Here is a 25600-nt window from a genome sequence, read left to right on the forward strand (position 1 = left end):
AAGTTATAACTTTTTCCCGAGGGGGTGGTTAAGATATAACTGTGAGAATACCATTACATAGGTTGCAAATATGGAGGTTGTGAGCATATCATTGCAGAAGGTAGTGCTCGTCTTACCAACAAGGGTCCATCAGGTTGAGCATACTCACATGACCATAGGCCATCAAGCTTGAAAGATCCGATACAAGGTAAAAAAACACACCTCGTATTTATGTTCATGTTGGAGGATGCAGTATAAACATGTGAGATTTGGTCCCTAACTGTGTCAAGTTTAAAAACAAATAAAAGGTCTAAATCAAAACTACACGCACAAATAATCATGGTCTACTATCTTAAGTTCTTAACCTGTCAATCTTTGCAACGATTCTTACATATATCCCCTGACAATAGAAAGGTCAATTATTATCGCTTAATGCTGGTCCATGTTCAGATTTTAGCAGCCAGGTCCGGCCGTGTCTGAGAACGAGGAGAGAGTGGGGCCTTAGTCCCTAAGAAACAACCAGCTAATCTTCTGAATACACTACTGTTAAAGCTACTAGCCCATTACAATCACCAACAAGACAAATAATGAAAAGCTGTACATCAAGACCATACACGATAAAAAGAGTAGTTCAGTAAATATGACAAGTGCAAAATTCAAGATATATGATTGAAGATTTGAAGATAGTCGAGTTACAATGTCATTCTCCCACAAGAGCATCGGCGACAGAAACAAACTCATACTAGCTACCTGACTTTAGCTCACTATGGCAGACGCAGCAGACCATCTAGAGCACTTATTGGGCAGGCAAAACACTAAAGAAGGAAAACAACACATGACATCTCTGAAACCTTGTCTTCAGGTTGCAACGAGGTGAAGAACGGTAGATTTCTCTCAGGCAACGAGACCCCTCTTGGCAGCCTTCTTCTCCACTTCCCAGCCGATGCACATCTCCTTGTCAAACTCCATCCCATCGCTGTTCCAGCCGTCCAAGGTCGACCTTGGCGACTCGGCACCAGGGGCAACTGCAGTGAAACTCTGGTACATCAGCAGGCCACCACCAGGAAGCTCCTGCTCGACGAGATCGTCGCACATGTACGAACCAACCTCTGCACCAGAGGCCCATGATTTGGCAAAGCCTTGCCCACCGAAGATGGTGACAGCCACTGAGAAGTCTGAGGGGCGGAAACATGACAGGACCCTCTTGATCAGGTCACTGTAAACCAGGGAGCCAGGGTTGACGTTCATCGCTTCATAGCTTGCATAGCTGAAGCCTTCCTCTGGAGTGACATGGATCGTGGAGGCTGCGGGGCCACAGATGCCGTTCATCGAATACCCGCATGGGTCGAAGTCGAAGTCGCAGATCTCCATCTCAGGGATGATATCAGAGATCCCCGAGACCTTCGTCATCTCCTTTGCTGAGGAGCAGCCGCCGTCAGCAGAATTCTTGAAGAACACTGCAGCCTTCCTAGCGTCCAGCCCAGTCATGCACATCTCAAGTGTGACCATGGGCTGCTCAGGCATCTCAGTGGCATGGTAGACATGCCACAACTTCTTGGGCCTGAACGAATCACCCATCACATATGCATTGCCACCTGACTTGAGGCCACCAAAGAAGCCGTTCAGCACAGATACCTCTTCCGAGAAGCTGCGGTGCGGCGCTGGCTGTGCACCAGGGAAGATGAACGTCCCACGAGAGTACCTCACTGAACAAACAGGCAGCGACAGCTCTTCAGCAAGCTCAAGGATGCGAGGAATCGACAGCAGAAGCTTTGTTGTTCCACAGGTTTTGATGACAACCTTGTGGGAGTAGACAAAGAGGCTCGACTCTGACAGCACATAGGAGTCGAACTGCTTGTTCGAGAGCTGGGACACGATGGTGCACCGTGCAAGATCAAGGAAGGAGTTGATCTTCTCGCGAGAGAGGGCACGAAGGCCACGGCCGCAGGGGTCCACAAAGACTGGAGCATCAGAGAATGTGATCTCCAGGCGCTTCTCGTAGCCCTCAAACCCAATAGGGGAGGGAGCTGGAGAGCTCCAGCAATCAGCCAACGACATTTCCATCTGATTGTGTGTTGCAAGGAAGAAGAGAGGATGACAGAGGACAGGAGAGATTGGAGCGAACAAGCGAAGTAGCAGAGAAAACAGCCAACCAGGGGAGATTTATTTGGGGGGAAAAAGAAGAGAAAAATTGCAGTAAATTCCTAAGCTACGTCGAAAGGCATGAGAAGGGAATATCAGGAGGGCTTGCGGGCGCACTGCAAAAATAAAAGATCAGGCAAATGATCATTAGAAACCAGAGGATGGAAAGCATCAATTGGCGCAGTCGGTGGATGAATATTTGGGCACTTACGTTGGAGTAGGCAGCAGACTGGAACTTCTTGATTCCTCCAGCCGGGCGAACGTCCTCAATCTTGTAACCAAGGGGAGCTTCGTACATGGAACTACTACTAGATTTCTTCCCAGCTTTTGACTCCATTAGAACATTCAATGTGTGGTTCTCTTTTGCTGTTTGATCAGAACAAAAGATTGAGTAAGCCCACTAGTAATTAGTTGAAATGCTAAAACAAATTCTCTTAAAAGTTGCAAAATCATAACAATACTATAGTTTTTTTTATGATTGAGCTTGTAATACTGCATTACTAATAACTACACAATTTCTAGAATTAGGCCTAGAACCAATGGCACGAAGGAGATTAAGCCTATATAAAGTTTGGAACCACACGACCTAAATAAGGATTCGCCTTTCTTTAGGTGGCCAGACAAAACCCAAACGGGTACCTCTAAATTTTGTAGGCGCACAAAAATAAATAACCTCTCAATCATATACTCCGTACTAGAAAGTTGTAAAAAAAATACTAGAGCAACAAGATTGTAGTATTTGATTAGTTGTTATCTGCAGTATTTTCCGGGACAAATAAAGTTTCCTAATAGCATGCTGGCATACATGAAAATTATTGCAACGCATTACGGAATAGTTGGAATTAATTATAAAACAAATCAAACGTTTCCTGTAAATTAGGCTGCTAGTTGGGCATTTGCAGACTGCGAAAGGTTTGACTATGATAAACAAAGACAACGTATCCAACAACAGCAACAAAAAAGGTAATCCACGATGAATTACAGGCGCTGTGTAGTTTCACGGTTCAGCGTATCGCTCAGTAATTAGACGTCAACAACGATGAACGGACTACAGTAGAGAGAGACGGTCTTCCCGAACTAAATGCGCACGGACAATTCCCAAATCACACGAGCAATTCCCAAATCAAAACTGCCCTACCAAGATCAAAGAAGTAATAACAAAACTAAATCCCGAACGCATCTTACGGACGACAGGGGATCCCAGGAACCAACGAATCCCCTGCCTAAACAGAGCCGACAACCGCTCTCCCAAAACGCGGCCCCGGTAACCTAACCTAAATCCAAGATCCGGACCAAGAACGCATTACGGACGGGCAAGAAACCCGCGTTTCCCCACCCCAAACGCGCGTGCAAAATCGTACGAGGCGTAGCGGATGAAGGCAAAGCAAGGGGGAACTCACGGGTTGTTCAGGAGAGGGGTCCAGAAACGGCGGCGGAGGAGGTGCTGCTGCTGGTTCCGGCGAGAATCGACGGGATGTGGGCGTTGGAGGCACGGGCGGTCTGCGATTGGCTCGGAAAGCTGTTCGGAACTTTGGATGGAGAGCCTGGGGCTTGCCACGGCCGCTATTTATAAGCGGGCGGGCGGTGGCCGAACCGACCCTTACTTGAGGCTGACAGGCTGTTAGCGAGGGGGGTTCGGAGGGGCCGTAGGGAAATACCGCCTATTCCCGTCGCAGGGGTGAAAAGTGAAAACCGAGCAGTCAACGTATGTGATTGTTAGTCAACAGCTCCGAGTTTTCACCGGCTTCTCGAAATAGGCTTTCGCCCCACTATATTAATATAGCAACCAACCGATACAACAAACACGCTGGGACTGCAGCACAACCAAATTCAAAAGGAAACACAAGAGAAAAGAAAGAGAAAAGAAAGCCGATACCGGTAGCTTCACAAGAACAAGAATGACTTGCAACCGCTGCGTCCTCCGGAGAATGTCACCACACTCCTAGCACGCCGAAGCGCCGCGTATCAAGCAAAACCTTCAACAAGGAAAGTGACGACGACGCCACTGCTGCTCGGACTACCGGAAGGTTATAAGCTTTAGAAGCTATTAATGTTAGGGGATTTTGTCTAACGGAAGGTTATAAGATTCTTTTTTTCTCTACATAAGACGTGCTTTGACTCTGTAAATTCACAATTTTTACCAATACCTTACTCCCTCTGTTTATAATTAGACCGAGTTCTAAGTTTAGTGAAAGTCAAAATTTGGAAGGTTTGGCCAAATATATAGAATAAAATAATTATCAACATTTATAATATAGTATGAAATATTATAGGAATCATTATAATATAGTATTTTCATACGCATCTGGTACGGATGTTGATATTTTTTAATCTACACACTTGGTTAACTTTAAAAAGTTTAACTATAAGAACCCAAAATGCTAGGTAATTAGTTGAGAGTGGTATGATGATATATTGTTCCTATATTGTTTGTAGTGCAACATTAGCAAAACATTGCATAATAATAATATCGGCCCTAGATCTGGAAAAGAGGTAGTAGTACCATAAGTTAAGCTGGGGAAAGCTCAGAGTTTACTGACAATCACTAACATTGATTTCTATGTGATTGTGCAACATTAGCAAAACACACTGCATAATAAGAACAAAAAAAGGTTGACCAATGGGGAAGATTTTCTCCCTTAGCTAAATATTATTAGATAGGTGAGACCTCTCCAGCAGCGAATTTATACGCGCTAGATAACACCTCGTTTAATTTTTTAGCGCTGTGACTAAAAGCTAAAACGTATAGTATTTTAAATAAATTTTAGAACTAGAATGTAGACTATTTCAGAACGGAGAAAGCACATGCTAGAGATGAGATGAGATGAGGATGCTATTGGAATGTGTCAATTTCCCCTATACTCCACTACTGACTCAGAAAGATTGGTGCTAGATTGCTGGGTGTTAAACAATTACACTATATGGTTGGAGCTGATCAATCACTGGCATCTTCGTCCAGACATTCCCGTAACTTGCACGATTAGGCTTGACCACTCTGATCTTCTACTGGCTAAACCACTCCAGGAAGTCATTAATTCCACTAAAATATAGTGTGATTTGCAATTATTGGCCAAATCCGGAGGGTTTTGGGATGAGTCTTCCAGTATCGAGGCTGAGCTGGTCACCACAGCCGCTCCGTCCAGGGTGATTATTTTAGAGCAATAATGCCGTCGGGCCTCTAATGCACACACCACCCAGCTGGTGCTGACATGGAAGCACAAACATGATTAATTTTGATCATGTTCAATTACGATTCTCCGGTACTACTAGACACGGTAAATGTCTCTGTCACACACATCAGCTCCATTGCCTATCAATGTACGGACGATACGTAGTGAACGAGTGGTAGCATTTCATTTGATAACTTGTTGATTAAACACGACCCTACATGCTCAAAGTCCATCGTGCTATCTTAATTATTGTGCCAAGCTTGTCTTGGCTGAGCGTCAGCTTGACATTTATGCAAAAAAAAAAAAAAAATCAAGTTGCTACACTAAGCCCCATCACGAAACTTGTGAGCCTAGCCCATTTAACTCCAAACCCAGCGCTATTCATGTCATCCATCTGCTAATACTCACAAAAAAAGCTCTATAACAGTCGAGGAGGTTTGCTTTGAGCATCGGCTTAGGCGGGTCATAGTGCTAAGTATCATCTAGTAGTATCATGCATATGATACTTGTGTATGATACTATCTCTATAGTGGGTAGTATAATGGAAGGTGGCTTCTTGTGACGGGGTCTGGAGCTCTGGGGACTGATCGTCTAGCTCGACTGCGGAGTTCATCCACGGAGGCCATGTTCGCCGATGTGATCCTTGGCCAATGGAGGCCACTCCGCGCTGTGATGTGCAGCTGGCACTACAGCTTCTTCTTCCTCCAGGTCAGAGTGCCATGTTGGAGGATCTTTGGTTTCGGCATGGCGCAGCACACTGCCTTCGGCCCAAGTGGTGTTGTCCCCGGTGTCATCGGCGGTGGCCATGCTTCGAAACCGTACCTGAGCTATGGCGGAGGCGAAGGACCCGATTGCTTTTTCTTTATTTTGTTTAGGGTCTTGTTTGCATATGCTGACACTACTAGGAAAAGGCCTAGCCGTAAGACTGCCATCAGTGGCGCACCATGGCTGCCGTGCGCCACTACTACTTAGCAGTGGCGCACCACAAAACGGTGGGCCACTGTTACAAAAGTAGTAGTGGCGCACCTTGATTCTGGTGCGCCATAAGTAAGTGGTGACAGGAGGCCAGATCCTCCCCCAACCTAGTAGTGGCGCACGTCTATGGGGTGCGCCACTGCTACATTCCTTACCTATGGCGCACGTTGTAGAGGTGCGCCACTGCTAGGAGGTGTTCCAGAGACCGTTTAGAGATGATAGGCTTAGCAATGGCGCACCGCCGTGGTGCGCCATCGCTACATAGGTTACCTATGGCGCATGTCATTAGGTGCGCCACTGCTAGGGGGTGGCCATAGCCCCTTTTTAGAGATGAGAGGCGTAGCGCACCACTTAGTAGTGCGCCATTGCTATGTCTTAGCTTAATAGGTAAGTGATGGTGAAGCTTTCTTAGCTTAATACCCTACTCAATCTCAACTTTTTACCTCATCCAACACTCTAGGTCTCGCCGTATCGGTAACTTTGTTGGTTTTATGCTTTGTGTGTGACCGGTTCCGATCGTCTTGCACACACACATATGTGCGCGCGCGAAAATCGTCTCGATCACGTGCATGTGTGTTGTATGCGAAGCCTCCACATGTGTTGTATATGCAAAGCCTCCGATCCACACATGTGTTGCATGTGTTTGTTTGCAGGGATTTGAAATGCAAAGGTCACCGCGAAATATGAGCCATGGGTACTAGCTTCCCAAGTGGACCAATGCTTCTTCATTACCGACCCGCAAAAGCCCAGCCGTGTTATCGTGAGGAGAGGCAAAAGGAGCATCATCGGAATGGATGGAGCCGCCAACGAGCTAGACTTTGACCAGTATGGCGATCCGAAGATGGAAGATGACGACGACGATGATGAAGAACCATACACAACAAGAAGAAGCAGGACCACCCTACCTAAAGGCCGTCCATTCAAGAGAAGAAGTCTAGGAGTTCCGGGCTAAATTATTCAACCGCGAGAAAGAAGGGCAAGAAGATTGTGAAAAGATAATTATGTATCATTTTCTTGTATGAATAACGGATGTCATATTGTTAATCTACACATTGTACCGATCAAAATAGACATATAATTTATATTTTTGGATATTTTATAGATTCTATAGTATTTTAACTATTCTACATAATTATAATTATTTATGCCTTTTATTTTGGTGTATTATGCTATTTATTATAGTGTTAAATCAATTTAATAAAAAGTGAAAAAAATTGGGGCCGCCAGGGTTCGAACCCGGCTAGCCAGGGTAAACCGAACAGAGAGGGGGAGCAAGCCACTGCGGGACAATGCGGAGCTGGTCAGCTGTAGGTGCCGCGAGCCTTTTGACCTAAACCTAAAGAGGCGGTGGCGCACCCCGAGAGGTGCGCTATTGCTAAGCCTCGTAGTGGCGCACCCCTAGAGGTGCGCTATTGCTAAGGGGAGTCGGGGACTTAGCCAAATCCCGACCATCTTCTTCTCCCCATCCCCATTCAAACATTCCCCAATCCCCGCCGGCGCCCCCTCTCGATCTCGATCTCGCCCCCATTCACCGGACCCTCTCCCCCTCGAATCCCCGCCGGCGACCACCTCTCCCACCGCCGGCGCCCCATCCTCTGCCTCGTCGCTCCCCAGGCTGCACACCGTGGAGCAGGAGTAGGAGAAGCGCACGCCGCTGCGACCTCGTCCTCGATCTCACCGCCGAGGAGCCGCACGCCCTCGACCTCTGACGCCGCCTGCGACCTCGTCCTCGACCTCACCGCGGAGGAGCCGCACGCCCTCGACCTCTGACGCCGCCTGCGACCTCGTCCTCGACCTCACCGCGGAGGAGCCTTCGACCGCTGACGCCACACGCCTTCCGTTGCGCATCCTTCCCAGGTAGCCGCCGTGCTCCTCCCCTCCTCCTCCTCTGCTAGGTTGATCCAATTCGTTTGCTACAAATCGACATATATTGTATGCCCAACAGCGAAAACCGGCTCATTTAGAAAACAATTGCCGCGAGATGTCCTTGCCCTTTGAGCTGTTTATTACTAGGAGGTTGCATGGTTGCAGTTTGGTATTTTCAGGGCAATGTCAGCTGAACTGAATGATGTATGTGTAGTACGGAAACTGTTTAACTGGTCTATTGCAAGCTGTTGAACTATTGAATAGTGTGTTGCTTAGTGTAAGAGCTGAGCTCAGAAACCTAGGAAGTAGTGTGATCTTTAAGTGTTCCACGGTCTGATCAACTAAACTACCAAGTTCATATTGTAGACAGAGAAGGATGGTGTTTCTGTGTGTTGCCCCTGACCATCTCTTTACTTTTATGAGTCCGCTTGACACATCAGTCCAATGTATGAGTTAGCACAGATCTCTGTTTCATGGATGTAATGCTCTATGTTAGCTTATGATTATCACTAAAATTTGAGGCAATCTATCGCAAATGAAAAAGGAAAATGCTTTTTTTGGCCTCACCTTTGATTATCATTTGCCAACTAATCACTGAATATATTTTTGGTAACAAGGGACATAGTTCCTTAGTGCTGCAGTCGCAACTAAAAAGGAATTTAAACCAACTGCACTTCTTATGGACACCACATTCAAGCTTGTCAATTTTTTGGCAGGTGTCCTTGTTTGTTCTGCCAGACTATAGGCCTCCTGTTGCTGCATGTGCTATGAACTCCACAGTACCATGAACAAGCTTACTGAATTTTTATTTTTAGCATCAGGTTTCCTTTTGATTTTCTCTGTTTGAACTCCACAGTACCATGAACAAGCTTACTGAATTTTTATTTTTATGTTTTTCAAGGCAGAGTTGAGCACGACCGCCGCCCTCGCATCTTCCTCGACCCGGAGCAACAACTCACCTCTCGTAGACTCCACGAGACTCACGGTGAGCTTGATGATTCTTGCTACTGCCGCTAGCTGCTTGCTTCGCTGCTTGCTAGCTGCTTGCTGCTTCTTTGCTGCTAGCTAGCTGCTGCTAACTAGCTAGCTGCTTATTCTTGTCGCTAGAGTTGCTGCTGTCGCCACTCTTGCTAGCTGTATCTTCTTGCTTGCTAATTTGCTTCTTCTTGCTAGTTGCTTTGCTTCTTGCTTGTTGCTGCTAGGTGTATATGGAGGAACAATTGTATATGTGCCATGGTGCTCAGCTGGTGGATTGTTTTGCATGTCTATATGGTGTCATATTCTTGTGCAGGGATCGACAGAGTTGCCCATTATCGCCGAAATGTTGATTCATTTCCGTTTCGGCGAAAATGGGGCACTCATATGTCCATAAATTAGCATAGGTCATGCCCAATTTTTCCGTGAAATCTTGCGCTAATTTTATGCATTTTTTCCTACTTAGTTCGAACATGGCCAACAACGAAGAGGCCGGCGGCAGCGGCAGCAAGCCGTTACGGATGCTAACCGATGAAATTGAGGTGATGGAGTCACAACCTCGCCGCGACGACGGCGAGGATGATGGCCCGATCCAGAGTACCGAGCGGACGATGCCGCCGAGGATGACACCGATGATGGTGCCGCCGAGGATGACACCACGGATGGTGCCACCGAGGATGACACCGGCGCACCGAAGAAGCTACGGAGGGAGCGTCGCCCGAATGTGCTCGGCACCGTGAAGCAAGCATTCACCGAAGTGAACGCCACTTTGGGCATCCAACGGCGCCGCCTGATTTAGTCAAAGGGTACTCTGCCCAACTCGGGTGCATCCTCCGGAGCACGGTCTCGATCAACACCGAGAACCTCGGGCATCCCGACCGAGCGAATTTGCGCACCCTCCTCTTCAAGAAGCTACACGAACGATACGAGTTCCGGTGGACTGCTCGAAAAGCGTCTCATGCGGAACAAAGTGCACAATGCCGCCCTCACGAAGATGAGCACCGCCCTCGCTAGTTGGAGGACCCGAGTGAAGAAAATGATTAATAATGGTGAGAGTTACGAGAAGATCAAGGAGTCAAATCCCTCGATCACCGAGCAAGACTACGCTGATTTCAAGATCAAGTGCGAGAGCGAGTCAACGTCGGATTCTAGTCAGTGGGGGAAGGACATGCGAAAACTGAACTTAGGCACCCACAAACTTGGTCCTGGCGGTTTTAGGGTGGCGCAACCGAAATGGGACGCCGCGGATGAGGAGCGTGTGAAGAACGGCCTCGAGCCCCTCCTCCCGCAATACACAAACAAGCAAACCAGGAACTTTCTCCTGGCCCGGTACCGTATTGACCCGAAAACAAAGGAGCTCACCACCACTCCGGATGTGAAGGAGTTTGAGGCTCTTGGGGTAAGGAATGCCCCCGCGTAATTAGCTCCTTTCTGGTTGCATTCTGATTGTTGAATCCAAATTTCTAAATGGTTCATGCATGTTCCTCCCGTAGGCTAAGGAGATCGAAAGTGAAAAGGAAGCTAGTAGCGGCGCGGGGTCCACGAGCTCCTCGCGGTGTGCCCCTTGGGACAACCCTTTAAATAGGGCGTTGAATGCCCACAAGAAGAGGGATCCATTGAGTAAGCCGACGTCGGCTGGTCGTGTGGTCGGCGAAGGATGCTCTATGAAATGGTCAGAATACTATAAGTCGGGGAAAAAGGAGAGAAAGGCCACCATCGATGAGAAGGAGGTCGCACAGCTCAAGGCACAAGTTGCGCAGATCCCGACATTGGTCGAGGAGCAAGTGCGGCAACAAGTGCAACAAATCGTGGAGACCCAACGAGAGGACGCAAAGACAGCAAGTGGAGGACCAAGTGGGCACGACGCTTAGCTCCCTCATCCCTACCTTGGTTGCCGGTCCGGACGCGTGGTATGAGGGAGGAAAAAGGGGCCTCCCGGTTCCCGATTTCACGGGCAGCAACTCCCACAACGTGGAGCCATCGGTGAGTCCGCAGCGGCAACAATGGTGTCTCCGGCGGCGCCAACATTGGTGGCTCGGCGGCGCCAACCTTGGTGGCTCCCGCGGCGCCAACCGTGGTGGCTCCCGCGGCGCCAACCTTGGTGTCTCCCGCGGCGCCAATACTTCAGCTCAAGGCACCCCTCGCTGCGGATAATACGCCGCCGGCACCGCGCCAACAAGCGGCCACTCCATCGATTGCACGCCGCCGCCGGCGGTGCCTCGACCTTAGCCGAGCTGGACGCCATCACGGTAACCAACCCTTGGCCAATGACTTCCATATATATCCTTGCCTTTGACTAGCTAGCCATCCCTAACGCCCTACATGTTTTCCGCAGCTCCGCCGTCGACGTCCCATGCACTCTCCTGCGGTTTGTGAACGGCGAGTTGATCGATGTTGCCAAGGCCAAAATTGTTCAACCGAGCAACCGTCGATTACACGGTAAACCCATGCAACCCGACGTGTATAGGATTCAACTGGTTCGGGTGCTTAGCAGCTACGACGACGTGCTACCTCCCTTTCAACCCCATGGTGCCGACGAAGATGAGGTCCTTACCCTCCAGCATTGCTTCAATTGGTCCATGGTTTGGCCAAAGAGCCGGATTCGTTTGGGGGCGAGGGACACCACCCCACGACAGCACCCCAGCCGTGCCGGTGCCAAGCCATGGCAAGACCACCCCAACGGTGCCGCAATCAGCTGATGTGGACATGCGGATGGCACAGGATCCGAACGAGGACAAGATACGTTCGCCAACCTGGACTGCAACTTCGATTTTGGGGTGATGGACTACGATCTCGGTAGCCAACCCTCTCAAGCTGCCGCCGAGGGAAAACCTATTGCAACAAGCGGCGCCTATTCTGTTCTCGAGGAGACGCCTCCAGCTGCCGATTTCACCGAGACTCAGCCGATAGCCGAGGTGAGAAGTGTTATCAGTCCTAACACCTTTGAAGAAGGCTTGCGAAGAGGAGAATGCAGTCCCGGTAAAAATGAAGCCGAAGGGACGGAAAAGAAAGAAGAAGGATGACAAGTCTGCCGACCAGCCGTTACCTATCCGTGCTCGGGACGGGCCACCCGGTGCCCAAGAATATAGAGGCGAGGGTGCATGTGTCGGGTGAGCGGATGCTAGTTCAAAGATTGTACGATGCTGCACCCGGTCCTATGCGATCTCTGGTTGACGGTGTTATGTTTATGGAGGAGCGGCGTCTCGGGGAGAAAGATAATGGATACCCAAAGTGTATGTTGCCAAGGTGCCCTCGGGCCATGGCTTTGTCGATAGTGGCTTCGCGGAGAATATCTTCCTGCGGTATGATGACATCTTCGCCATGCTTTGAACAGTTATCCGCTGCACTACACCTTCATTCGCCTATACTCGCTCAGCAAGGCGATGCGGATCATTAGAAACAAGATCCCGGACATCGCGATAGCCGACCCCTTCTACATGCGTGCCGTCCACTTGGCCACCGCCGGAGACCGGGCAGTCGCGAGTGGATACCTCAAAGACTTCTTTCTAGCGAACCGGAAGAAGTGTAACATCCTCCTGCTGTATTTCCCGAGTAAGTCACCCCGGCCCTCACCGTACCGTTCTTAACTCGTGATTTTTAGATTTCAATCGTCATGTTCTTAAACATTATGTGTTCTACGCAGAGACAAAACCAGCAAACTAATATCCAAAAACACCAATCATACCGTGGCCACATACCTCGATGCGGACGGTAAGTCAACCACGGACTACACGAATGTCAAGGCCGTACTTGATGATGCTCTCAATGGCTACGTCAAAGCGAAAGGCAACATGCAGAGGCCAAATGTTAGGTACGGGAAGCATGTGTTCAAGCACCAAACAAAGTTTCCCTGCGTCAAGAAGCCGCCTTCTAGTAACAAGGATACCTACTACGCCCTCTATCACATGGATAAGTTCATACGGGACCAGCAGCAGCTTACGCTACCTGAGCATCTCGTAGACCGGGCCAACAAATTGGCGCGGGTCCACGACGACGGCATCAAGCAAGACTTCTTCCGCATCCAAGTAGAGATTTGTGAAATCATCCATCAAGATGTCGTTAGAAGCGCGGGGAGTTCTTCGCCGGCTATCGGCCGTCAAACGATGGACATAGACACAAAGCTCCAAATGCAGGGTGACGACTACCGCTCATGGATGTGCTTGAAGAAAGGCGGCGGTTTTATCCACGCTCCGAGAAAGTCTTGATGTGTGAGCCTAGTTATGTAGTTGTGAACTAAAGACGAGCTTCTGTTGTAATAAACTTTATCCAGCACTTTACTTGCTATTAATTACTAGTTCGGCTATGTTTGTGAACTTATATATATGGCTCTGTCGTTTTCCGCACTTGATTTGGTCGTTAATTTTGTTTGCATATGCCGATGATTAGAATGGTTGGTCACTTGTACACTTGGGGGTGGAGCGAGCGAGCCTGGTGTGATGGCACAAATATCCATGTCTTGTGCATCCTACTCCGGCCTCGCTCACTCCATCCCTGAATGTTAAAATTTGTTTTGACCTACAATGTATGAGGCATTCCATTTAGTTCATAGTAGCTACTTATCTCTTGTTTGAGTTGGCACTTCTTAATTGCATTTGGCCGATGATTAGAATGTTCGGTCAACTGTACACTCAGGTGTGTCGCTAGTGAGCCTGGTGTGATGGCACAAATATCAATCTCTTGTGCATCCTACCTGGCCTCACTAACGCCATCCCGGGATGTTCATATTTGTTTCGATCGACAAAGTATGAGGCCCTTGTCATTCTTCCATTTGCTTTCGTATTTTAAAATGCCGATGATTAGAATGTTTGGTCACTTGTACACTTGGGGGAGGGGCTAGTGAACCTGGTGCGATGACACAAGTATCAATCTCTTGTGCATCCTACTTGGTTTCACTTACCCCTTCTCTAAATGTTAATATTTGTTCCGACCAACAAAATATGAGGCATTCCATTTAGTTCATAATAGCTACTTGTCTCTTATTTGAGTTGGCACTTCTTAACTGCATTGGCCTTTCTTCCATTTTAGTGCCAATGATTAGAATGTTTGGTCAACTGTACACTCCGGGGTGACGCGATGAGCCTGGTGTGATGGCACAAATATCAATCTCTTGTGCATCCTACTGGCCTCACTGACGCCATCCCGGGATGTTCATATTTGTTCCGACCAACAATGTATGAGGCATGCCTTTTAGTTCATACTACTTGGATCGTTTTTGAGTTTGCTCTTATTCGTTGCAAACATCTATGAGCGCGTGCACTAATGTTTCTTTAGCTTGTGCATATGTACGCAGATATGACGTGGTATGTCGTGTACAAGGGCAATGTTCCCGGAGTCTACAACGACTGGGAGGAGTGTCGGAGACAGGTTCACCGTTTTAGCGGTAACAGCTACAAAGGGTACACCACTAGAGCGGAGGCCGAAGATAGATACGCACGCTATTTGGCGGGAGAGAGGAGGGAGCGGAGGAGGAACCGGATGAAGACGACTATTATCGGGATGGTGCTAGTAGTGACTCTAGCTCTCTTCTATGTGATTGTACTTTAGATGATCGATCTTGTGTAACCACTAGCTCATTTGCGACTTTGTAACCCCGTAACTTGCATTGTAACCTCGTAACTTCTCTAATGTGAAATCTTGTGAATCATGTGGGGCTAATGTGAAGAATTATGTATGGATAAGTTGTGCTGTTGTTTTTATGTGTTATGTCTCATGGATTGTGCTATTGTCTTTGTGATATACAACCTGTATAAATACCTGTCGGGATACAAAAAAATTCGAAATTCGTAGCAGTGGCGCACTAGTGGCCCATCGGTGGCACACGTCCACTAAGTAACGATGGCGCACTGCGCTGGATCCGATGGCGCACCGCCCCGTGATCCCCTCGAGCCTAGCGATGGCGCACCGGGAACCTCAGCGGTGGCGCACGGCCTGGAGACAGCGGTGGCGCACGTCCACACGCAGCGGTGGCGCACCGCCTCGGCTGAAACGATGGCGCACGCAAAACGATAGCGATGGCGCACCTCGTCTAGGCAGTGGTGGCGCATCGCCCTTGACCAACGATGGCGCACCACTTTGGAGTAATAGTGGCGCACTGCTGGACATGTCAATGGCGCACCACGCAGTGCGCCACTGGTATCCAGGCTAGTAGTGGCGCACCCCTAGTGCGCCACTACTAGGAGTTAGCAGTGGCGTGATAGCAGTGGCGCACTAGTGGTGCGCCACTGAAGGCTATATGTGGTGCGCCACTGATTGCCTTTTTCCTAGTAGTGTGAGGACCAGGTTGTTATGTCTGTATTTCTTCAAGTCCTCTTTGTATTTGGTGCCAAGTAATATAGCTTCCAGGGCCTTCGGGCCTCTCCCCGTTCAAAAAAAAAAAAAAAAATCATAGTTATGCTATATTTATTGTTATTTAGAATCTCAATGCAAATTGATGTACAAGATTTGTTTGTCATTAACTTTTATCGTGATATGCGCTATGATACAATATCCACCTACGATACTCTAAACTCATCTCTCCTCTTTAATTTGCTGCCACATCAACATTTTTATGAGACCAATGTGCATGGTACTAGCTAAGATACTACCACTATGGCTAGCCTTAGATAATAAGCATGTGGCAGCGGCGTGGTTGGTTAATTAGGTGTGCATCTAATTCTCAGTCGATCGAGAATGGGTTTAATTTCAGTCACGTGATGTGAACCCGTGATTACTTATACTGCATGAATTATTATTTTTCTTTGGTTGATTTTTTTAAAAAAAATTTACAAACCACTTGCAACTTGGCAACTGAGTTCTAACACGAATCACAATGCAAAACTAAAGGATGAGAACCTAACTGAACTCTAACTTGATTCTCGTTCGACTGAGAATTTGCAAAACCAATTAGTTAAATAGAATTGCACATTCATATCTTCTTGCAAGGGTATGCAAGATTTTTGTAGCATGGCACCTCACAAGAACTGGGTTGTTCACGGTACAGTCAGTTTACCATGCGGAGTGGGATTGCCAATTTGGTAGGCATAATCCATTGTTATGAATATTGGAGGTTGAACTCAGGTGTGGAAGAAATTATGTAGTCTACAAGTTCTATCTAAGATTGAAATCTTTGGGTGGCTGAAAGGATCGTATGCCGCACCTAGAGGGGGGGGGGGGGGGGGTGAATAGGTGCTAACCAATTTTTAGTTCTTTTTCAATTTAGGCTTGATACAAAGGTAAATTCTCTAGATATTCAACTAAGTGAATTTACCTATATGACAAGATTATCAACTAAGCAAGATATAGCTACGCAATATATAGGAGATAGAATGGGATAGAGGTAACCGAGAATGGAGCACGCGATGACACGGAGATGATTCCCGTAGTTCCCTTCCTTTGCAAGAAGGTACGTCTACGTTTGGAGGAGTGTGGTTGCTACGCAAGCCAAACCAACAGCCACGAAGGCTTCACTCAGATCTCCTGTGAGCAACGCCACGAAGGCCTAGCCCACTTCCACTAAGGGATTTCCTCGAGGCGGAAACCGGGCCTTTACAAGGTTCTTGGGGCACACATCCACAACCAAATTGGAGGCTCCCAAATCTGTAACAACACAACAAATCAACAAGCATACATCAACAACAACAACTAGGGATCCAAAGAGGAACACTAGCAAGGGGGCCCTCAAGCATAAGAGGGGGAAATGGAAAACGCTTCGGTGAGGATGTAGATCGGGGTCTTCTCCTTCGATTCTCCAAAGCACAAGGGATTTGGGTGGTTGCGGGAGGAGATCCGATGGATTTGATGTTCTTGGTGGCTCAACAATGGTGTATGTCCTTTTTGGAGGGGGAATGAGAAACCCTAGCACATTGGAGAAGAAGCCTTTAAATAGGGCTGCCGATTCAGCCGTTGGAGCGTTGGAGAGGGGTGGCCGGTAGTACCGGCCAGTTTGGGCCGGTACTACCGCTCCTTAGGCGACGCGCGCGACCATCAGGAGGCGGCCACGTGGCCAGAGGGGGCTCGGTCCGGGGGGGGAGGCCGGAGCCTCCGGCCGGGGTACCGGCCGAGGTACCGCCGGGGCTCCAACCCCCCTGGCAAGTATACTGAGACGCCCCCGCGCCACCGGTACCATGGGCGGTACCATGGCCGGAGCCTCCGTAGTGGCCGGACTTGGCGGTACCGCCCAGGCCTCCGCTCCTTCTTCTCTTTGCTTTTCTCTTCTTCTTCTTATTTCTTTCTTTCTTCTTTTCTTTCTTTTCTCTTCCGATATCTTGCACGCTCTTCACACCTTGGGCATCTAGGGAATGTAGTACCCTACAAATCTTATAAACCGAAATGTTCATATATTATCATTGTCATCAACACCAAAACTACATATAAAATGAGATATGATCTTTCAATCTCCCCCTTTTTGGTTTCTTGATGACAATATAAGATTTGCAAAAGATGAGAGTAATTGAGCAGAGAAAATATAAGATTTGCATAAAAAGCTCCCCCTAGACATGTGCATCTAATAGAATTAACATTTGAATAAGAGGCACATAATCTAGGATCAAACAACTCAAGTAAATACGAATCACCAACAAGTGCAAAGATGCTTAGTAAGCAAATAAATTCATCACTTGTATAGAGAAGAGACAACCATATGTGAGTAAAGACAAGTGTTGAGTTTAGAGATCATACCACATGAAGTTCACTTAGTCTTTACCATAGATAGATAGATAGATAATGTCTCATACATAAATAGATAGCCCCTATGTCTCACACACATAGATAAGGTGCATAAAACATGATAAGTAGTTCTCAACAATAGATAACCATAAGTCACAAGCATAAAGAGTCAAAGAAAACGCAAGCTTGTGACTTCCCATGCAAATCCCGAACCTAATAGAACTCTTCTCCCCCTTTGACATCAAGATGCCAAAAAGGTTGAAGAGCGATGCTACCGTCCCTAGGCATCAAGGAAGTCCTCGGCAACATCGGAGTCGACATCATAGGAGGGACCATCCTCGCCATCAGACCACTGGCTATGAGCAGAAATCCACTGAGGCTTCGGAAGGATATTCTCTTCAGATCCTGGAGGAGACACTTCCACACCAAGCTTTGCCATGATGCTCTTCTGACGGCGTCGAGCTTTCTTCTCTGCCACATAGGCGTCATACATGCGCTCCTGAATATCCAGCTGGAGACAGAAGGTCTTCTTTACCTTGATCTTGAGTTTGGTGTACCAAGAGGGCTCGAGCATGGGATCATATGCGGAGTGAGCCGGAGGCCCCCCAAGGGCCATATGAGGAGTAAAACCATCAAGGAGTCTAAGGCCAGCAAACCGGCGACCAGTGGAAGGATCTGCAGGACCTGCTGAAGGAGTTGCTGAGGCAGAAGGAGCTGCTGAGGCAGAAGGAGCTGCTGGGGCTGAGGTAGAAGCTAGGAGCTCATGATCTTTGATAAGAAGGTTCTTGCGTTTATGAACAGTGAGTGATGAAAATGGTTCCAGAATGGCACCCTCAAATTTCTGATGCCACACCTCAGAAATAAGCTTCATGATGAAGGGACCAAAGGCAGGAGACCTCTTCTCAACCATACGCAGGAAAATCTGGTTCCATAGGCAATCCATGACATCCATCTTCACACCCTTGCCCTTTCGGAGATGAGTTTGAAGCATCAAGTCAATGACAAAAGAATGGATCTCATCAACATTACCCACTTTGATGGCAACAGTCTCACGGTAGATGCGAAGCATAATATCATAGACGGGTTGGAGACCGGAAGTGAATCCAAGCTTGCATCGACCGGGCATATAGAGCGGCTCAAGAACATCTTTGGTGCTTGCATTAGAATGCCCATGAAACCTCCAACCACTATCACGGTCATCTTCACAATTTTCCGGAAGAGGATAGCCAAGAATCTGTCCAAAGGTGCTCCAAGTGGTAGTGAGTACCTCATCACGAGTCATCCAAGTGATGGAGCGAGCGTCATCCTCATGAAAATAGACTGTGGCAAAGAACTGAGTCACAAGGTAAGGATCATAGTTGCATTGGAAAGTCATAATGGGAAGCAAACCAAACTCCTCGCAAATACCAAGAGCTTCATGAAAGTAGGCATCCTTCTTCAAATGGTCAATGTTGATATACCGTTGATCAACCACTTTCACCTTGTTGGGAGGATAGACTTCATTGAATATGCGTTCTTGAACCTCGGTGTAGAAGTGGCGGTTGTGGGTGCGAGAAGACCGAGGCCCCAAATAGGGGTTAGCGGTGCGAATAGCCATGTATGCATGAAGGCGGACGCTGCCATAGGACTCAATAGCCTTTTTCCCTTTCTTTTTATTTGCCAAAGAAGCACCACACGCAGTAGTGGCACGGGGTAACACTTCATCTTGTTCAACAAAATCATCCTCAAGGGTCGGATCCCCTCGCCTCTTCCGACTAGCACCTGTGAGATAGACGAACAGAGCCGAGGGAAATATGGGATAAGGGCACAAGCTCATCTCGACTTAACAAAATTTTGACCCAAAATACACATGCATGAGAAAAAAAATAAGGCCACACACAATGGGTAGAAAAAAATGCTCATAGTAGAGGTTAACGGTGCTACATACTAGAGGACATAGATCAGCAATAGATACAACCTCTTAGAGTAAGATTTAGCCAAAAATCTAAGCATGTAGAACCAATAACCAACACACATGTGAGCCAAAAATATGAGCAAAATACACGGGGGGAGAGGCTAATACCGGGAGCCATGGAGGAGGAGGGGTGGGGGAAGGCTCCCACGGAGCCGATCCGGCCGGAGAGTGCCGGAGAGTGGCCGGGGGAGCAAGGGAGGCGGCAGGTCGGCAGGGGCGGCCGGGCGGCTGGTGGGTTGGAGCTGGGGAGAGGATGGGCGAGTGGGGAGGGAATGGGGAGCAGGGCTCGACTCGCCCTCACTTGGAGGCACCGGCCCGAGGCCGGCGGTAGTACCGGCCAGGCCCCAGGCGGTACTACCGGCCTGGTCAGGCCCGGGTCGGCCAGCCTCCGCCCCTTTTTTTTTTTTTTTGAAACACCCCTGTTTTGGTATGCAAATTTTTTGGTCAAAGATAAATATGAGTTTTGGTATGCAAATTTTTTGTTTGAAACGAGCTTGTGCAAGACATAGAAAGTGTTTAGAGATGAGAGAATGGCATAGGATGGACACAAAGAGGGGTATGGTAATATGAACTCAAGTTTGCAAGGAGCAAATCAATAGAAGCCAAACATTGAGCCAATTCCCATAAAAACAAAAGATAGGCAAATGAAGTCCAATAAAGATCCAAATTACTCCAACTCTTCATAAAGAAGAGTGTGGTGGCCTAGGCCACCATATATGAGTGTTATGGCATGGCACCGCGAAGATATATCTTGGGCCCAAAAACCACTACTCATCATTGAAGCTCACATATCATCATATGATATAAAGAGAATGATTTCTTAATGTTGGCATTATGGGGGGAGGGATAGCTCAATAGTTTAAACCGCACTCCCCCTATTTCCATGCCCACATCTAAACCAAATAAAGTTTTGAGACAAAAGTGTGTTTGCAAGGTGGTCAAGCTATACTCCTTGAATCAATGATATTTAGCTCATTCCTCAAATAAGAGAACCTTGCTTCATCAAGAGGCTTCGTGAATATATCGGCAAGTTGATCTTTGGTAGGAACATAGATAAGCTCAATATCACCACGGGCAACATGATCCCTAATGAAATGATTCCGGATCTCAATATGCTTCGTTCTTGAATGTTGCACCGGATTATAGGCAATCTTGATGGCACTTTCATTGTCACATAGTAGAGGCACTTTGTCACAAATGACACCGTATTCCTTTAAAGTTTGCCTTATCCATAACAATTGAGTGCATCCACTTGCGGCGGCAACATATTCGGCTTCGGCGGTGGAGAGAGATATGCAATTTTGCTTCTTAGAAGACCAACACACCAAGGACCTACCAAGGAATTGGCAAGCCCCGGAAGTTGATTTCCTATCATCCTTGTCACCCGCCCAATCCGCATCGGTATATCCATTGAGAATAAAACTTGAGCCTTTGGGGTACCAAATACCATATCTTGGGGTATCAACCAAATATCGAAAGATTCTTTTGAGAGCCATCATGTGGCTCTCCTTAGGAGAAGCTTGATACCTTGCACACACACCAACACTCAACACTATGTCCGGTCTAGATGCACAAAGGTAAAGCAAGGATCCAATCATGGAGCGATATACCTTTTGATCCACCTCTTTACCATTGGGATCTAGTGCAAGATGACATTTGGTGACCATAGGAGTGGCCACACCCTTCAACTCGGTCATCTTGAACCTCTTGAGCATGTCTTGGAGATATTTTGCTTGATTGATGAAGGTTCCTTCTCTCAATTGCTTGATCTCAAAACCAAGGAAGAACTTCATCTCTCCCATCATAGACATCTCAAACCTATCGGTCATAAGTTTTGAAAATTCATCATTGAAAGCTTTGTTAGTAGAACCAAAGATAATATCATCAACATATAATTGGCAAACGAAAAGCTCCCCATTGACCCTCTTAGTAAAAAGAGTGGGATCGATTTGCCCAACATCAAATCCACGGTCTACCAACAATTCTTTAAGGTGCTCGTACCAAGCTCTAGGAGCTTGTTTGAGACCATAGAGTGCTTTATCAAGCTTGTAGACATGGTTAGGAAAGTTGAGATCCTCAAACCCCGGGGGTTGCTTAACATAAACCTCTTCATGCAATGGACCATTAAGAAATGCACTTTTCACATCCATTTGTTGTAACTTAAAGTTATGATGCGATGCATAAGCAAGAAGGATCTGTGAGGATGGACTCAAGGCGAGCCACGGGAGCATAGGTTTCTCCAAAGTCAATTCCCTCAACTTGAGAGAACCCTTGAGCCACCAATCTTGCCTTGTTCCTCACAACATTTCCAAACTCATCTTGCTTGTTCTTGAAAATCCATTTAGTGCCTATCACATTGCGGCACTCCTTTGGCTTCTCTACTAAGGTCCACACTTTGTTGCGCTTGAAGTTGTTGAGTTCCTCGTGCATAGCTTCCAACCAATCCGAATCTTCAAGGGCTTCAAATACTTTCTTGGGTTCCACTAAGGAGATATAAGCATGATGATTGCTAAAGTTAGCCAATTGCCTTCTTGTGGAAACTTTTGCCCTTACATCACCAAGAACCTTGTCATGTGTGTGTCCAAGACGCTCAAGTTGCCTTTCTCTTCTTGCTAGTCGACGGGTCTCGATCTCCTCCTTGGTTCTTCTTGGCCTTGGAGGTGTCACTTGATCAACTTGATCATTTGGGTCCCCGTCTTGACCTTCAACTTGAGTTTCCTCAATTACTTGAGGTTGCTCATCCTCATGTGCTTGATCTTGGACATTATCCGGTGAGAGTAGAATGTTGAAAGGATATTCATCGGATCCATCATGAATCCGTGGTTGATCTTGTCCTTGATCTTGTCCTTGATCTTGCACACAAGAGGGAGGGTTTTGTTCTTGTTCTTGGGTTGGTGCATTATTTGCTTCAAGAGATGGGGTTTGTTGATGTTGAGAAGATGAGGGCTCCACCGTGGTAGAGCATAGTCCTTCCCGAGACGCCACACCGTGTCCCTCAATGGGGCGGAAAAATCCCACACCCATTCTTACTATGGCATCTTGAGGTATTTCATCACCTGCACATACATCAACTTGCCCCACTTGGGAGCCATCATTTTCTTCGAACTTCACACTACAAGATTCAATGATAATCCCGGAGGATACATCAAAGACTCTATAAGTGTGAGATTCGGCACCGTAACCAACAAATATACCCTCCAAAGCTTTAGGAGCAAATTTAGACAAACGAACTCCTTTGATTTTGTAGAAACACTTACAACCGAACACCTTGAAGTATGAGATATTAGGCTTGTTGCCGGTGAGTATTTCATATGGAGTCTTGTTCAATCCCTTGCGGAGATAGAGCCGGTTGGAAGAGTGGCAAGCGGTGGAGATGGCTTCGGCCCAAAAATTATAGCGGGATTTATACTCCGCCATCATAGATCTTGCCATATCCATAAGGGTCCGGTTCTTCCTCTCCGCAACACCATTTTGTTGAGGGGTGTAAGCAGCGGAATATTGATGACGAATCCCCTCATCACTAAGAAAATCATTGAGTGTATAGTTCTTGAACTCGGAGCCGTTGTCACTTCTTATTGCCATAATGAGGAGGTTGTGTTGGCGTTGCACCTCGGTAGCAGAGTCAATGAATATTTGTTGAGTCTCATCTTTCGTCTTGAGAAAGTAGACCCAAGTGTATCTTGAGTAATCATCAACAATCACCAAGCAATGTTTCTTCGCACCAAGACTTGCATGAGTAACGGGACCAAAGAGATCCACATGAAGGAGCTCCAAGATCCTCTTGGAAGAGATAATAGTCTTGCTTGGATGCGGAGAGTCATGCATTTTGCCTTCAACACAAGCCCTACAAACACGATCTTTGGCAAAAGAAACATTTTCCATTAGTCCCACAATATGGTTCCCCTTGTGAAGACTTTGCAAAGTTATCATGTTGACATGGGCTAGGCGGCGATGCCACAACCACCCCACATCCGCCTTTCCGAATAGGCACATCGCACTTGAAGTGGTGGTCCCCGAAAAGTCCACCACATACAAGTCATGTTCGCGATACCCAACGAAAGCGACTTTTAGAGTCTTGCTCCACAAGAGGACCACAATATCATTATCAATAAAGACGGCGAAACCCATCTTGCCAAGGGCGGAAACGGAAAGCAAATTGTAACCAAGGGTTTTGACAAGCATGACATCCACAAGAGTAATGTTGTGAGCAACCACAACCTTGCCAAAACCCATTACCTCGGATGTAGAATTATCGCCAAAGGAGACGGTGATATTATTTATATTGGGCCTCAACTCCTTGACGAGGTTCTTGCCGCCGGTCATATGACTTGTACATCCACTATCAAGTACCCATTTTGACCCTCCGGCGGCATAGTCCTACATGAGATCAATTCTTGGATTTAGGTACCCATTTCGCAATGGGTCCTCTTTTGTTAGCAACAAGGGTCTTTGGGACCCAAATAGACCAAGCAACATAACCATCATATGGGCCAACATATTTAGCATAAACATCACCATAATAATCTTTAAATAAAACATAGTGAGGGTTAGCATTTCCCGCATCATCATCATTCGTGGTTTTGCCCTTAGGGGCTTCACCATTAGTGATATCTTTCTTCTTCTCTTGTGCGGGCTTGACCTTTTGCTTGTTTGCCTTCTTTGCCTTGGCCCCATAACCAAGGCCCTCCTTCCCATTGTTTGATCTTTGCTTACTCAAAAGATCATCCAAAGAAAGTTTACTTTGGGGAGAGGAGGCCTTGGCAAGTTCATCCTTCAACCTAGCATTTTCCTCAATAACATTTGCATGATCACATGAAGGAGTAGAGGAACTAGGCACATCATATGAAGCAAGCCTAATTTGAAGTTGTTCATTTGACTTGGATAGGAGAGTGTACTCACTCTTCAAAGCTTTGTGAGCTTTGTCTAGTTCATCTAGATCCTTCACAAGTTTCTCATGATCAACACCAAATTGGGCCTTTTCCTTTTTAAGCACTTTATTCTTAGCCCTAGCAAGATCTCTAGCTTTAGTGAGCTTGTTAATTTCATCTTGAGGCTCTTCAATATTTTCTAGCCTCTCTTCAAGAGAAGCTATGGTTTCTTGACTTTCCTCAAGGGCATTTTTAAGAGCATGAATTTCAAGAGAGTCTTCTCTCTCTATTTGACATTTTTTCTCAAGAGTATCACTTAGTTGAGCTATACGAGCCATGACATTTGAAACATGCTTTTTAGTGTTCCCTTGTAAGTTAAGAATGAATTCATCAAACTCAAGCATTTCTTGTTTCACTATTAGACTAGCATGATCAACTCCTAGGTCACTTGATATGTTAGGCATAGAGGGGCTAGGAGATGATACCTCGGAGGATTTAGCCATGAGACAACTTTCTTTCTCCACATGAATGACCTCATTGGGGGATTCACTTGGTGATGAAGAGTTAGTGGAGAGGGAGGCAAGAGCGGCCAATCCATTAGAGGTTGCATCTTCTTCTTCATCATCAACATCATCATCTCCGGAGGTATATTCTTCTTGAGTTGATAGCACAATAGATGTGTCCAAGGAGGACCTTGCCATGAAGCAATGTGCATTCTTGATATGAGGATTCTCATTGGGGGATTCAAAGAGAGATGAAGAGGAAATGTTGGTAGTGGCAATGGCGGCCACTTCCTTTGAGCTTTGTTCTCCTTCATCACCGCTAGAACTTTCAACTTCATCGGAAGAATATTCTTCCCTAGTCACTAGCACAACTCTTGAAGGCCTCTTGCTCTTCTTGGTCTTGTTGTTGTAGAATTTCTTGTTGGGGGCTTTTGAATATTTGCTCTTTGTGTCTTTGCTCTTGTCCTTGGGAATGAGCCTTCCATTATGAAGCTCTCTATTTTCATAGGGGCATTCGGCAATGAA

At 47.0% G+C, this 25600-nt stretch overlaps 1 protein-coding gene across 1 annotated transcript; it reads right to left on the minus strand.

The window, feature by feature from the left end:
- Positions 1 to 620: 620 nt before the first annotated feature.
- On the minus strand, positions 621 to 2216 carry LOC127301511 (S-adenosylmethionine decarboxylase proenzyme). The gene has a single exon (XM_051331769.2). The coding sequence runs from the start codon at positions 2041 to 2043 to the stop codon at positions 874 to 876; it is 1170 nt and encodes a 389-aa protein (XP_051187729.1). The 5' UTR covers positions 2044 to 2216; the 3' UTR covers positions 621 to 873.
- Between the last annotated feature and the right edge of the window lie 23384 nt (positions 2217 to 25600).

The sequence above is a fragment of the Lolium perenne genome, chromosome 5, assembly GCF_019359855.2.
Source record: "Lolium perenne isolate Kyuss_39 chromosome 5, Kyuss_2.0, whole genome shotgun sequence".
Classification (NCBI taxonomy): domain Eukaryota; kingdom Viridiplantae; phylum Streptophyta; class Magnoliopsida; order Poales; family Poaceae; genus Lolium; species Lolium perenne.